Source organism: Thermobia domestica, chromosome 12 (genome assembly GCF_964235325.1).
Source record: "Thermobia domestica chromosome 12, izTheDome1.hap1.1, whole genome shotgun sequence".
In the NCBI taxonomy this organism is placed as follows: Eukaryota; Metazoa; Arthropoda; class Insecta; order Zygentoma; family Lepismatidae; genus Thermobia; species Thermobia domestica.
Genome location: NC_137465.1, coordinates 222516280 through 222533543, shown reverse-complemented (window position 1 = coordinate 222533543; position 17264 = coordinate 222516280). Strand labels below are relative to the sequence as shown.

The 17264-nt window shown below is 36.0% G+C and overlaps 1 protein-coding gene across 2 annotated transcripts in view; it reads left to right on the top strand.

The window, feature by feature from the left end:
* The first annotated feature begins 422 nt into the window (after positions 1-422).
* Positions 423-17264, top strand: part of LOC145667058 (prolactin-releasing peptide receptor-like) — a 357637-nt gene continuing 340795 nt past the window's right edge. The window contains exon 1 of one of the 2 annotated variants that reach the window (XR_014127858.1): positions 423-2491. Coding sequence is in view for 1 of the 2 variants with exons in the window: in XM_081734758.1 (XP_081590884.1) it covers positions 1162-2460 (1299 nt within the window). In the remaining variant the exon portion in view is untranslated. The remainder of the gene's footprint in view (positions 2492-17264) is intronic. The other variant, XM_081734758.1, reaches the window with a different exon arrangement.

Below are 17264 nucleotides of genomic sequence, written 5' to 3'. Positions count from 1 at the left end.
CTTTTGCGCGGTTATTACGGCTTGAAAAAAAAAAAAAAAAAAAAAAAGCTTGCATTTTTACGAGCCACCTTTACGTTGAATTCACAGAATTTCGAAGTCGGTCGTAGTTTCACATCTTAGAAACGAAACTCACTTGTCCATTACTGTAGTTTACCCGTATTTTCAATGTATTACTATTCATATAGTGATATGAAAACATAACATTAAGCACGGTACATCTTAGTAAATCTAAAACAGACACTGAAATGTTATTGGTCTTTTATTCACCCGTATAGCCAATGAACACACAGATCAGTGTGCGCCTTCTCAATCGAAACGAGCGCTCCGCGTTATCTTCCTGCTCTTTTCGTAATACATTTCTTGTTGTTTAGGAAAGAGAGAGAGAGAGAGAGAGAGAGAAAAAAGACGAAAAACCTCGGCGCAGTGGTTCCGTTCCGCTCTTCACATCGGACGAGTTTTAGTTCTGCGTGAAACATCGAGACACAGACACACGGCGTTTGCGCTCCGCCTGGTTCTCCACAGATAAATGCGGGCGACAACGGTAATCCTATATCGCTCGGGCGACGCGCGCTAACACCGAACAACATCGAGTGGTTTTCCCCCTCTTTATCTTTTTGGCCACCTTCTGTCCTTTTACTAAAAGAAAAGAAAAAAATTGTAGAAAAAATTTAAGGAAAAGAAACATGATTTTTGATAAATCGAAATTGCTTGGAAAAGACATCGAATCAAAAACTTAACTTCTGAAGAAACTTAGTGCAAACAAAGAAAAAGAGAAAGAAAATACCACATCAACAGGTGTCTTTAAATGTATGTCTACATATATGGTGTGCTATTTACGTTAGTACAACTGTACTTTGTATACAACCAAATTAAGCTGTGTTACTGCTGCTGTCGTAAGAAATAATCTGTTCACTACCTTTATAAACAATATTATTTATTCATGTCATACGTATGTCTAGCTCCGACACTATTTATGTGAATTGTGCCGTTAAATTTATTATTACGAAATAATGGATCTGGATATTAACAGTGCCTTGCAGTCAATCGCTTTTTACAATTTTGTGTGCAAACCTTAGCCCTATTCATAAACTCCGCTAAATTTATTAATACATTTCTCATATACATATAATAAGACGTTAACTCTATATTGTGCATTCAAACATGACCGAAGCATTACCTAACTTATATGGAGAACCTGATAGTCTTAACGAAACTTCCTTCAATTATTCAATAAGAGAAAATTACACGGGCGAAGCGTTATGCCGTGATGATTTCCTAGTTCGTAACAGGGCCATCCAGGCATTATTTTACATTCTGTACTCAACTATATTTGTGCTGGGTGTGTTCGGTAATGTTCTCGTGTGTTACGTAGTTGGGAATAACAAAGCAATGCAGACAGTGACAAACTTTTTTATTACAAATCTAGCATTGTCGGATATACTGTTGTGTGTTCTGGGTGTTCCATTTACACCTTTGTATTCTTTTCTCTGTGAATGGGTGTTCGGTAAAATGCTATGCCATATGGTAGCTTATTCCCAAGGAACTAGTGTGTATATATCAACATTAACGCTAACGTCGATAGCCATAGATCGATTCTTTGTGATTATTTATCCATTCAAGCCCAGAATGAAGTTGAAAACGTGTGTTTTAATTATTATTAGTATCTGGATCTTCTCGGCTTGTGCAACTCTTCCGTACGGCGTATTCATGAATCATGCTGGCTATGACCGCAATGGTACGAATGGATCTATGGTGTATTACTGTGAAGAAGCCTGGCCTAACGAGAGCAGTCGCCAAATCTTCGGAGCAGTGACAGCATCTCTGCAATTCGTTCTTCCGTTCATTATAATCACCGTGTGTTACGTGAAAGTATCACTCAAACTCAATGACCGAGCACGTGCAAAACCAGGCTGCAAGAACTCCCGCAAGGAAGAAGCCGACCGCGAAAGGAAACGCCGTACAAATCGAATGCTAATTGGTATGGTTACTATCTTTGGACTTTCTTGGTTGCCGCTAAACTTGGTCAATCTTGCCAATGATGTTTACATCCCAACGGCCAATTGGAAATACTATACATTCTTCTTCTTCATGGCCCATGCCATAGCCATGAGTTCTACTTGCTACAATCCTTTCTTGTACGCTTGGTTAAATGAGAACTTCCGAAAAGAGTTCAAGCAAGTTCTTCCATGCTTTGAGCCATCAGCGACAACTAATCGCTTCGGTAACTGGCGATCAGAGAGAACGTGTAATGGTAATGAGACTCTTCAAGACTCCCTTCTAACCACCCACAGTTCCTTGCGAACAACTATCACTCACACAGCTACCTCACCTCAAGAGGAAAGAATTCCTGCTGCAACATACTCCGCCAACCAGGACGTCGTGCACCTCCACTTTGCTGATGGGAAAACCAAGAAGGACGAGATGCCGGGAATACCTGAAGTTCCAGGGGAAATGGTTTAAAATTCTTTCTTGCTTTCAACAGCTCTCAAAGGTAAGGATTTCAAGATATTTTTTTGTCCCTGCTAAATATTAAGTAAGCAACAGGTACATGTGAGGAATTTTCTATATAAAAAAATCGAATCTTTCGAATATTGTTATCCTTACCGCAAATTAGAATCCTGTTTTATCACGTTTGTCCTTACCGGGGAGACCTCTTCTCTATGGATGATTATTTCCATTGCATTCTCAGCAAATTCATGGCTTGGATTCTCAGTAAGTAAACGTAAAGGGGAAACATTTCTGAAAAGGGAATCTTCTCATGTTTCATTACTTTGGTGGTAATTTCGCCTTTATCTCTAATAGGTATTCTGAAATCACTTTTCTTTTGGGTTAAACGTCCTACGATTTTCCACCGCGGCTAAGGGAGATTTTGATGATGAAAATGAACAAAATGACGGAAAGAAGAAAGTGAGAGGACACTGAAGAATCGAAGAAACCCCACGTAGTCCTTATGCACCAGAGGGGGCTCTTTACCACTGAGCCACCGTTGCTCACTTGTCAAGTATAAAAATGAATAATATATTTGCATAACTTTTAGTTCAATTTTCAGTAGGACATCAGTCTGTAACTTGGTTCGATCCCAGCTGGCGCCAAGTGAACTTTGTGGTGGACAAACACCATGTGTGTGGGTTTTCTCGGGGTCTCCCGTTTTCCACCACTTTCTTCATGCCGTCATTTAATTAATTTCTCATCATCACCGTCTCCTTTAGCCTAGCCAGCATAACGGTGGGACGTAAAACTTAAAGATTCCATTTCATCAGTCTGTAATTAAAATCATCTATAAATAATACACTACCTGAATCCGACTTGCTTCCTTTCTCAGTAACAAATCTATAAGAGGCCTTAAGATTAAAGTGACACCTGTTCAGCGTCGTACGTTCCATGTTTTTCTCAACGAATATCGTAGCCGGAAACTTCCTGAACTAAACTAACTGCTCTGACCGACTAAACTGACTCACTATACCACGAAGAATAACTAAAAATAAAACAGACAAAATGATAAAAAAAAAGAAAGAAAAATATATGTAGGGTATTCAACGAAAGAAAAATATATGTAGGGTATTCAACATTCTTTAACACACGTAATCTCAAGTTCAATGCCAGCTCCGGAGAAAGCGTGAATAAAACATGATACTTAACTAGTTTCGAAACTGAAATTATTCGTTTACAGTTATAGTAACGATTTCACTAATATGTATACAAGTTCTTTACATGTGCTAAGCTATTCTGTGAAAAGAGAACTATTTGTAGTTGTGAGAAAAACTTACGGTATCTTCAACGAAGACCTTCCAGTAAAAATATAACGAATGATAGACGAAAAATATCTTTAGTTCATCTTAAGACGAAGGGTGCGAGGTATGCTTAAACAAACCATGAATGGTAGTTACTACTATTCATTTTTATTTCAAAATTTGCTATTATTTATTGGTAATGTACCCTAACTATTGTGTATTCTCATGGGTCACGTGACCAAGTGATTTCTGGTAAGTGCTATAATCAAGCAGTCTGAATGAGATAACCATTATGAAACGAAACCCATTTAAGACTTCCGCTTCCTCTGAAAAGAATAGGTGTTTTATCTGTTGTCGATATTTCTGTGCCCACTTAAGTTCCTAACGCTCTCGCCTTTGGTGCGAGCGGTTCCGGGTTCGATTCTCTGTGGGGGACACTCAAACGAAAAGGTGTAATAGTTTTTTTTTTCCGGCTACTTCTCTTGAGTGAGGTTTTCCTGAGTTTTTCTCATTCACACTAGACAAATGCTGGGATAGTACCTAATATAATAGTCACAGGTCGCCTTCTTCCTTCCCTTTCCCTGGTTAGTGTGATCGCCAAGGGACATTAACTCTCATATGTGTGACGGGCCCAAAGTCCAGAAATCTAATTCCTAATAATAATCGGTATTTCCGTCCGTGCCACTCTGGAGTCTGCTAACGAAAATAAACTAGAGTAAGAAAAGTGTATAAAAAAGATGTTAAATCCCTTAATAGCGATGCATAGGGTCCTTCGTTTGATATCAGGCTTTATGAGTATGTTGGGGAAGACAACATCGTTACGTGGGTTTTCTTGGAGTTCTCCCGCTTACTCCTACATTCTCATTCCATTAATTTCTTTCATGATCAATCCGTTTTATTAATTAACTGTCTTCTTCAGCCTACAGGGCATAATGTAGAAGATACAACTAAAAGATTAATTTTCATTTCATTGGTGATTTTACATCAATAATGCGACAATAAGTTTGTCAGTGTTTGGAAGTAATTTTACACCAATATTTTACTAATTATAAGACTTAGGGATTTAGGATTTAGATTTCTAGGTTTTCGGCATCTACAGTTAGGTTAGCACTTCGCGTATGAGGAATGACGTTCCTCGGCAAGTACACATTCCGGGAAAAGGGAAGGAAGCAAGCGGCCTGGAATCTATACGTTAGATACCATCCCTGCATTTGCCGGGTGTGAATGAGGAAAACCGCTGATAAAGCCTTTTACGCTTTTTCAACCTAGTGCCCCCACCGGGAATCGAAGACGGGACCGCTCGCACCGAAGCTGAGAGCGTTAGGAGCTACGCTACACGGGACCATTACTAATTATAAGAGAAAAAGGTGGTTTATGTATTCCCGAATTTGATGATTGGGGCAGCTCTGAGAGGATGGATTTCGCTTTTCACCATCGATCTGTTAACTTTACTTCAGTTTCACTTCTGTGTAACTATCGGCTAGGTGGTGAACTTTGTACAAACTGGACTTTACTATATCTCTATGCTCATACCGCTTCTCCTTGGTCTAGAGGGTAGTGCGACTGCCTTTGGTGCACAATATCCAGCGTTCGATTCCCGATGGGAGAGCATCGAAGGCATTACAATGGACAATATTATAGTTTAAACTATATGTCCCGTCCTGGGAGTAGATGACACGGTGGCTCAATGGTGGACAGCTTACCTCTGGTGCGTGAGGCCCTGGTTCGATCCCCGTTCAAGTAAGGTTGTGTTGGACAACGCCATGTACGTGGGTTTTCTCGAGGTACTCCCACACCATCATCTACTTGCCTTAATCAATCGTCTCGCCTAGCCTAATGGGCATAATCGCCTAGCCTAGTAGACGCTAAACTGAAAAGATTGCATTTAATTGTATTTCTGCATAGAATAAATAAAATTCTCTAATAAAAGTCTCGTTATTTGACAGAGAATGTAAAATCGATCAATCTATCCTATACAGTTGTTACTGCACTCAGTCTTATTTGAAAACAGAACGATGAATTTTACAGCAGGAATCCAAAGAGTTGATTACACAAAATACGCACACACACACACACACACACACACACACACACACACAAAAAAAAAAAAACATACAGAGAAATTCTAGTCAAGGACTAAATTAGTTCATTAGCATTATAGGCAAGTAAATACGTGACAAATTAATTAAATAGGAAAGATACTTTTAGATTCAACTCACATTGTATTTTGAGCTTCGATCTTCTTTGAAGGTACAAGTAAATAGCAAGCATCACTGATGTGATATTGAGACTTATGGAAATCCCTCCTTCCCCCTTTAAACCTAAGTTGGCAGGGGAAAAACGTACATATGCTTTTCTCCCAGATCCTGACCAACTTTTGTACAATGCTCTTAGTTAGGAGCACTAGCTATTTTCTCTAAGTCTATAGTCTTTGGTTCGAACTCTGATATTGAAACTGAACAAGCAACGAAAACCTAATATCCTATCTTACTTTAATTAATAGATTCCATTTAATGTTGTAACCACTTGCAGAAATCCCAGGGAGATGAGGGGGACACGTCCCCTCCAATGTTGGAACTGGGGGAACGTCCCTCCAATAATCTGATTTGAAATGTGTTTTTTCTAGGGGGGAGAGAAATGTGATGATTTGTGTCCGACTGTCACTTCATCTACGTACATCGACTGATATATAATTTACAAGTTTACCTCAGAAATCAGATTAATCTACCATAATATGAGTCTCATTCAACCCCTTTCCCTTCCTCAGAATAAGCTTCAAATCTGTCCGCCTCCCAATATTGAAGACAACTCTGCTCCCCTGATCCTCCAAAGCATTGTCTTTCAACTTCATACATTCATACATATTTTGAACATCGTTATATATATAAAGGAAAGGTCTTATCCGTACCCCCAATGTTGAAAACAGATTATTTCCGCTGGTAATAACCTCGTTCCTGAAAAGGTACGTTAAGTTTCAATAATAATAATAATAATAATAAGCTTTAGGTCTCTACGTCACAACAGGTAGAAAAACCTAAAACAATGTGTGTTAGCTTTTCAACTAATCAGAGAATTTAAACGGTCTGATTTATACATGTTGTCTGCGGTATATTACATATTGTCCACGGTTATTATTTGCACCTTGCTAACAAAAATTCAACAAAGATGAGTAAATCGATCAATCTTCAGATATACATTTCCCAATTTTAGGGGAGTAACAAACAAGTTGTTCTAAGAGTGTCCATGATTTTTTCTGGGAGGAAGATCTGGGGCTTTTAAGTTCTAAAGAGCAAACTAAAAGTATACATTCAGAATATGAAAGCACTAATAACTTTATTATTATTATTATTATTATTATTATTATTATTATTATTATTATTATTATTATTATTATTATTATTATTATTATTAATTTCCGATGTTTTATAGTGCATCCAGTAAGAGAACGTCTCTGACAGCTCGCAGTGACATTGCCACTACTCGCGTGTCAAGGTTTTTTTCGGTGCAACTGTAGTGGCAATTTAATTAATGGTATAAGACAGAGTGATCGTGGTTGGTAACACTGGTATCAAAGTAGGGGCTGCAATGTCCCACCGCATGTGGTAAGAAACGTCAGAGACCATCTCTTGTTGGCCGTGCTATAATTATATTTAATGTGTTGACGTTATTTATTTACTTTTCAACGTATTTTTCTTCCATATTCTATTATAAATATTTTTCGTTTCCTCTAAGTATTAAACTATTTAAAAATATATAACAGATGTACCTCATTTTGATGGCAAGAGGTCGTTTTGGAGGACCGGGTCCCAATTTCCTGCTCCGTGGTTGCACCTCGGCCTGAATTATTAGCCAGAGCTTATTTGACTCAATATATGGTTGTAGTTCGCGTAATAGATGACAGATAGCAGTAGAAGACTAGAAAAACTGAAAAAAAAAAAAAAAGATACAGAAAGTACTCTTAAACACAATAGGACACTGTACATATTACTGACATTATTTGAACACCTTCAGATGACATATATGGTATTCACTCCTTGTAGATACTGTGTCGTCCAAGAAGGTCCCAAATGTATGCAGAAAATGTGCATAATGTATGTAATCACTTTGTTTTCGAACTGTTTGACGAGCAGAAGTGTTTTAAATATGTCATACTAGGAACTGTTTTTTTAGAGAAGTAACGCTTTTGAACAGGCAAAGTATACTTTCTAAATACTATTTCACTAAATTTCCCCTCAACATCTGTACTAAAGGTGTTTCAATGGTGTTTTATTTTTTACAGTGCATATTTAAAGTACACGTGTCTACCATTAAAGCAAAATCTAAGAAAAATGAAATGAAATATTTCAGTTTATGGTAGTACAGTTATGCCCTTTTAGGCTAACGGATACGATTATTAAGGCAAGTAAATGATAATGGAAGAATTGGTGGAATGAGAAAGTGGCGGAAAATCCATTAACGCAATGTTGTCCACCTTGGATCGAACCAGGGACCCAACCCAAGAGAAGCAAATACTGAGCCATTGTGCCCCCGCAAATTCTAAGTTTATTTATTTATGATTTCTTTTATGTAGCGAAGTTAAGGCTCTTTAGCCTTCTCCGAGCACTTAACCACGTGGATACTTTATTTCTTGGGGGCCGCGGTGGTATAGCTTTCACATCTGGTGCTTGGGGTCCCGGGTTCGATCTCAGCCCCCGCCAAGTGAACCGTGTTCATGGGTTTCCTCGGGGTTCTCCCGTTTCCTCCCACTTTCTTCATTCCACCATGCCATTCATTATTCATCATCACCGTCTCATTTAGCCTAACCGGCATAACGTGGGACGTAAAACTCAAAGATTTCATTTCCTTTTTACTTTATTTCCTTCTTAAAAAAAACACCAATACATAGAAAATATTAACAATTACAAAAGTAAAGTATTGGACCACATAAAGAAACGAATATACTACGTAAGTAAAAAAAATATTTAACGTTTCAAGAATTTGCGAAGAAATACCGTTTCAATTTTATTTAATGGTACGTTCACAACAGCATTTCCGTATATCCTGCTTATCTTTATTGCTTTCTGTGAGTCAACAAGTCTCCCACGTCCCATACTTGGATTATAGATAATATTTTATCACAGGTATCAAGTCTATACCACGTCACATACAAATTACATACTGCTGTGAAGGAAGAAGTAAAAAACTGTTATCAAGACATTCCATACAAAACTCAACATACTAAAGTTCGAAGATCATAAATCTATAGAGAAATATTCAAAGTGCAGTGTGTGAGCTACAATGGTTTGTAACATGACTGCAAGTAGTTCGACGATAAGAAAACATAGAGAGCAGACATTTCATGCACTTTAACCTTTAGAAATCCAAGTAACTATACTAATATACACAGTAGTTACTTTCATGTAAAGTCTAGAAGCAAAAGTATATAAAGGGTGTCCCAAAATTCATGCAAGATTCGTTTTTTTCGCCATTTTGTCGGTAAGGTGTTGTCAAAGGAAAAAAACGTGACAGCTGACAATTCATGAACGGATTGCTACACGGAACAAAAATGTGTTTTCATTGTTGAACAATATTTTTTTAAAAATAATGAAGATTTGGAAGCTGCAGTTCGCAATTTTCGTTCAAAATGAATTCAAAAATTTCAATAGCTTGCATTTGTGCCAGCAAAGCCGTGGAGGTCACACGGAGAAAAATCCATTATCAGGACTGCAGTATATTGTACAAATAAGCGGCATTCTTAAGTTTGCTACAGAAATCAGTACGGAGCATACGTTATCCATATGCTACATATGTACTCCCCTTTTTTCCGCTTAGATGTTATATCATTTCGTTGCGGTCTTCCGTATATTACATTATATACGCATGCTACATACGTCTCTATATGTTACATACGTCCATCTGTATGTGAGATCCTGGCCGCCTATATATAGTTCTTTCGTTGGTTTAGAAAGTACGTTTATTTGGAACATTTATACGAAAATTACGTATAAAATATACTTTTTCAGTTATAAGTTTGCTCTGCGTTAAGTCTAAAAACTATAGGATTTACACATGTAATCTACATTTTTGCATACACCACATACGATATTTTTCTCAGTACATTAACCCGATATGCTATTACATACACACAGAGAGAAAAATCCGTTCTCCGGACAGCGGTATATTTTACAAATATAGGGTATCCTCTTGCTTACTATAGAAATCTGTACGGAACATACGTTATCCGTATGCTACATAGACACTACCCTTAGATGTTACATCATGCCATTGCAGGATGTCTGACACCTAACACTTTTCTGTATATCACATGCATATACTTATGTTACATTTCTCAGCTATATGTTATATACGTCCATTTGTATATGAGATCCAGACCGGCTACATTGTTTCATACAGAAAGTAGGTATAGATGGAACACTTATACAGAAATTATTATAAAACATGCCTTTTCAGCTATACGTCTGCTGTACGTTAAGTCCAAAAACTACAGGAATTACGCATGTAACCCAGCTTTTTAAGTACGCCACCTACAATTTTTTTTCTCAGTGCAGAAGCGCAGTTTGGGGGTGTCCAATGATGCGATCGTTCTAGGCCCCGCGCTTAGAGGGGCCCAGCGTTCTGAGCATGCTTCGAAGTAGAATGTTAGCACTCGGCGATTTTTACCAGTACTCTGGCCCCGTGGGGTCGTTAGTGGCACTAGGCCCCGCACGTATTTAACAACGCCTCCGTCCATACATAACCTTATACTGTGTATTTTATGAATGAATAAAAACTTTACAATTTTAAATTATAAACGTATGTTTTCTATCAAAATTACTTCTTACATGAATTTTGGGACACCCTGTAGTTACTTTTGTTTAAATGTAATAAATACATTACTCTTTGGAAGTCGATACTACTGACCTCGTTTACTCGTAAATACATTCCCCGTTCTATTTTCATGTTATTCAGTTTAAAGGTACACCTTTGAATCAATATAGGATTGATGTGGGGATGGCGTCTTTCTTTATTTTTCAAACAATCCATGCTCCAGAACAGATTATTATTTTTTTTTTACTGAGTGCTACTTGGAGGGTTTTCAGAGGAAACATTTTGTTTCCCTCAATGCCGTATATATATATATATATAAGATTTCAGAACCATCCCTGCTTGTACGGGGCTGGGGCGGAGGGAAGAAGGAGAAACAGGCCAAAAAAGGGAAAATTCGAAAAGCGAAACGAGATGATGATATAATTCTTTCAAATGTTCTGCAGAGCTTCCTTATGGTTTTGTGGTTAGCGTACGCACGTTGTTTGCGGGGGTACTCTGGTTCAATTTCTAGTGGAGGTTCCTGTGGTACAAATCCAACGTTAAGCTGTATGCCCACTTCTCATATAGGCTTAGAGGGACGCTAAAGTCAAATCAACAATACTAAAAGTTCTGCGAATGAGGTACTTGTTTCAGGAAAACATACTTAGGTATAAATAAAAGCGACTATGTTTGTGATTTAATAAGTCTTGAACCACATGACCGATCTCGATCGAATTTTTCAAATAGATGAAGTTCGGAACAGGGATGATTTTTATTATTCCACTTTGACGGTACAACTAAAGAGATGGAGAAAGGGAGATATAAAAATGATCGAAAATGACATATATTCGTGTCAATTCCATAGTTGTCGGGGTCACTGAGACAAACAGTGACACTTTCGATGTCGTTAAAATCCAAATTCAGCTCTGTCACTTGGGGAAGATGGAGATAAATAAAAATAATCGAAAATGGCCGATATTAATGTCGAATCTATAATTTTCGTGGTCACTGAGACGAACAGTGATACTTCTGATGCCGTTTAAATCAAAATTCAGCTCCCATTAGTACTCCTAAGAGAGATGGGGACATGTAAAAATAACTCAAAATGACCGATATGAGTGTTGAATTCATAGTTTTTGGGGTCTCTAAGTTGGATGATGACAGTGTTGGTGCTCTTTATGTCCAAATGAAACCAATTCTTCCCTATGAAGAACGGGTATTTTGGTAATATATATATATATGATGGAAAGCACCAACAACTACCAGTACATTTGAACTAACTTTGAATGTTTAAATTGTCTTGGTGTGAATGAGAAATTTTCCCTGGAAATGCTCAGTGTCTGGTCTCGTGAATCGAACCTATAACTTTTCGAATGTAAAGCCAACAATTTAACAACTGAGCCACGGCTGCTTTCTATCGGTATAATTTATCAGTTTATAATTAGCTTGCTGCTTTAGATCAGGATTTTTTTTAATCATAGACACTTGAAATATGATGCATATTTGTATCGTACAGACTCCTATTAAAAGGGTTGTTAATTTTGCTGCTAGCTTCTCATCTTGAATAGTGCATATTTACAACGAACGGGGTTGAAGGTGCACCGATGCACCCCCCTACACCCGGTAATGCATGTCCTTTTCCAGTATTAATTGTATATTTCCTAATTTTTATATATATATTTCGCCTATTTTTCTACTTATTTCATGTCTTTGGAACCAAGTAAGAAATGAATGAATGACATTTGGAAATAGTCTTATTTTTAATATTTTTTGAGGCGCTAAAGGTCACGTTGCGTTATTCATTTGTTGATAATATAATTATAATATGTAACGTATTTTTTAATAAATAGTTTTATGTCATTACTAGAGCCCGGATTTATATACAAAATGCATGTTTATATTAACATGCACAAACGTATGGAAAGTATTTTTTTTCTTTCCGACAGACTTGTAAGGATTCGTTTGAGTCGCATATGTTACCGCATAAAAGTGCATATTTTCAGTGAATTTCAATGGGCATGCAAGTGTCGAACACTTTGCAGGATACTGCATATTTCCAATTGTTATTGCTGCATACAAGCAGATTTCAGACTATATCACAAGAAAGTAGGTTATATTTAAAGTAAACTAAATCACTTCGTAAACGTAGATGTAGAATAAAATTTGTTTTTTGGAAAAGAAAAAAAAGCGAATAGTTTGTTATTCAGAACTCTAAGTAAATTCACTTCTGATTGCTTCCGCATTCGGTGTTTTTCATATGAACCAGCGACATTTGCTAATGTAGAAAAGGAACTTTCCGATCTACAAAACTTTCTTACTGATAAACGCAGAGGGTTTACTGAAGAAAACCTAAGGAAGACGTTCGTAGTTCATCGCAACAGAGTCATTTAGATATAGAAAGAACTTGAAATTGTATTTTCTTAGTTTATATATATATATATATATATATATATATATATATATATATATATATATATATATATATATATATATATATATATATTGTGGTTATGCTTAAGGTTTATTTTAATGGGGGTATATTGTGAGAGTTTTTTTTAATATAATTGATTTTGTTTTATATTTTTGATAGAAGTGTTATGTAACATTAAATAAATTAGGAAATTTTAGGCGTGAATAAAAGATATAAGCTTTAAATGTGTGATTGATTTTAATTTTAGTGAAGTTATGAGATGTTTGTGAATTGGTTTATGTGTAGAAACATTTTGGCAGTTGACAGATTTTTTAAAGCACATATTTGATTTTTTTGTTGAAGATTATTGTTTTACGACAGTTACTTTAGGTTTAATTTTAGCTTAAGTTTTTATTGATACAATAGTGATTTTTTGAATTTTATTTGATGTAGAATTTAATGTTTGAAGTTTTAAGATAAAATTGTTTTAAATAATTTAGTTACATTGAGACTATTGATGATGTAATTTTTGGTCGCTCTTTTTTTATTTTGGAAATATTGTGAGGTTATATATTATTTTTTTGTTAAGGTTGTTATTTAAAGTGATGTAGATTTATGTTATAACCCAAAAATTTGGGTTTATGTATAAGTTTAAATTTGGTTTAGACAGAAAAATCTGTCAACGCAAGATTTACATAATGAGAAAGTTTATTATGTAAGTTAAACTGTTTTTAGCACATAAAACGAATTTGCAGACAAATTACATAATTTTTAACATTTTATTATAGAGTTTTAATTTGTATTTAGATAAAGGAATTTTTTTGTTTTGTTTATTTTTGAGAGCTGAATTTAGAATTAAAGTGTAATATAAATAAAAAGTTTATAACTGGTTGGTTATAATATATATATATATATTAGTGCAAATGTTAAAATGTTAATGCATATTTTTGATATCTTTCGTGCATATTTGCATGCATATCTCCGAGTTTGTTTATGCATGGAAACCCGGGCTCTACTCATTTTCGTAGTCGCTGTGTAGAAACTTTTCCGGAGATAAAAGGACCAAATCTCTCTCCTTTCTTTTCATTTCTGGTACACACTTAATCTGCGTTGTTTCAATGGGTAAAAAACATTCTTTTTTATTAAATTGTCTATTGTTCGTATTTTTTTCTAGTTTGACGTCCCCTGACTAATTGTAAGATGAGCTCTTGGCTACGGACAATATTTTTATGAATATTGTATTTCGTTTAGTAAGTTACTTGAGGTCCAGAGGGGTTACTTGGCTTGGATTCATAAATACGTTTCCATTACCAAAACAGTAGAACCAAACAGAAAAAAAAAGTAGTCGTTGGTTCTTGAATTGATCCCTTTTCATAGTAGTCAGGATACGCGACGTGACAAAAAAAAATAAATAAATAAAAAAATAAAAAAAAATAAAGAAAACTGGACTACTACGAATAGATAGAGGAATACATTCTTGTATCTTTCCGTGATAAAATTCCTAACACATGTGTTTTCTCTGTATGTGATTCCGGGAAGTACTTGTCTTTGAATTGAAACATGCAGTAAAAAAACGGTGATTGTACAGCCAGCGACAAAAGTTCTTTACGTTTGGTAAAATTTATATTGGGAATAACGGTAGTACGTATGACTGCAGTATGAATGCAATTTCCATGGAACGTAACAGAAAATTGCGTTCTTCTTTAATTTACTGCAAACTGTATTCAAATTGTCCTTCTATTCTGAAGTTAATAAAGAAACTAATTTCCTCAAACGGAAAAAAAAAAAACTTTTATCACTGACTATACTAAAATTTCGTTAAAAATTTAAGTTTTTAACTTCAATTATGACCAGATGCGTGGATTTCTTCGGGATTCTCCCGTTTTCTCCCACTTTCTTTATTCCACTATTTCCTACATTTCTCAATATTACCGTCTCCCTTAGTGTAGCCGCAAGAACTGTGGGACATAAAACTTTATTATTATTATTATTATTATTATTATTATTATTATTATTATTATTATTATTATTATTATTATTATGTCACTGAAATCCCCATGCTGAAAAGATCAAGTCAAAGTGGTCCAGCCGCCTTGAATGAATTACTATTATTATTATACACTTGAAATTTCATGCATCTTTGCAGAAATCTTAGGAGGAAAGGCACATGAATTCGTTATTTTAAAAAATATTATGGTGAGCAAATTTTGACCAGAATTTCCCATTCTTTGTGTAATTTTACAAATTTTAATACTTTAGTTTCTTTTAAATCACTATATTAGGTTGTAGTTTCATATTTATCAGAGTTATTTATATGAACACATTAAATCGTTTTCTTTGGTCATTCTTAATATATTTTTTAGTTCTTTTTAATAGAACATTCCTGAGAAAACGAGAAAATCGTGTTTTGGTGGGCAGTGTTGGGCATGCACATTCGTTCAATTTGATTGAATTTCAGTTCAGCGTCCCGTTCAACAGCAAGGCTATATGAGACGTGGACCTGCAACTTAATATGAGATCCGAACTACGTGAGCTACCGTCAGGAAACGAAACCGAGTCACCCATGCCTAGGGCGCGTACATTATCCACTAAACAGCCCGAGGACGCAAATAGGCCTAGTCTTGGCATTCCAAAAGTAAGCATGAATTTTCAATGTAAGAGAACGAATGCTCTCCTTCCTAACTTTGCAGTCAATCTTAATTTGAAGATGCACTAAATGGTGGTGGATACTACACACATAATGTTAATTCCACCATACTGTATACACAGATTATATTTCAGTTTAACGTTCCACGCTTAGGCCCTTTAGACTAAGGAAGACTAGGGATGGTTAAGACTAGGGATGGTCACAAAGCTTCGCTTCCGGCGGAACCGGTTCTTGGAGATTCGAGTTTCAAAACCGGTTCCAGACCTGGATCCGAAAACCCGGTTCCAGAACTGGATCTTGAGAACCGGTTCCAGACATGGATCCGAAGAACCGGTTCTGGCCATCCCTAATTAAGACAAGTAAATGATGACGAGAGAATTGATGGAATGGAAAAGAGGGAGGAAATGGGAGTACCCAGAGAAAACCTACGGAGACGATTGTCCACCATAAGCTTACTTGGCCTGGAACGGAACCAGAGACCCCACGCAGCAGAGATAAGCGCTCTACCATTAAACCACCGTGCCTTCTACTGTATATACAATAGGGTAGAAGGGGGAATTAGGAGGTACGTTTTTTCAACCTTTTTTTCCTCACAGGTTATAGGTTTTTCTCTAGCTTTTAAGAACTGGTTGTATGTTGCAGGTTCTTCTGCACCTAATATGGTAGTGGTAAGCTTTCAGCATCTTTACTTTTAATGCTGCAACATTTTTATTCTTGTTGGTCTGATTTCCACCCAATTATTCCTTTGGGAGTAATTGGATGCAAAATGATTAAAACCTCATTGCCAGTGCACATAAACACGTGGGGGTGATTGGGTGTAAATGAAGAAAGCTCAAGCTTTCATTTGATGTATATAACTTGTATTCCACTTAAAAAATAATAATTTTATGTGGCCTAGAAAAAAATATACCTTTGTTTACGCAAAATAGGAAATAACTTATTTCTTAACCTGAAAGATATTTAAATACCTTTAGAGCCTTCCAGTTATTGTTTATAGCATAGTGTATTGTCCTGTGAACTTAATCCAAAATGTATCACATACGAAAAAAAAAAACTGTAAGTGGTCAAAACTTTGGCCGGAAACGTAAAAGAAAAGATAGAACCAAGGAAATAGGCCCTGTTATTCAAACAAACATACAAGAAGGTAATAAGATTAACGCTAAATAACTACGTTTAAACTATTACAATAGAATATGTGTTGGAATTTTGGATTGATAAACAGGTCGTATTTACAGCATCAGCATTATTGGCATACACAACAAACACTGGAGGTCTAAGTTGAGCAAAATAGCTTAATAAGCACAATGCACTATGAAATAAAAGTGTACACCACAAAAGACAAAGATAACACAGCATTTAAATGAATTCTAAGCAAAAAAATCTTCACTTAAGGCATTCCAGCCATTTACTCCCACATCATGCGCTCAATTACTCCGTCGGGGTAATTGGGATGTACAAATTTCAACAAAATTTTAACTGCCTCACAGTGAGGATTCATGATTACTGCTCTTGACGGCAGCATCCTTATTATGTTTTTAAGAAGCAGTAAAAAATCAGGATCAAAACATTAACAGATGCGCGGTTTATTGTGACTCAAACCAAGAGCCACACAAACCTGAAACTCGGTTTCAAAATAAGTCATTTCTCAATCAAATCAGTTTTTTTTTTTTTTTTTGTCATTATTGCACCA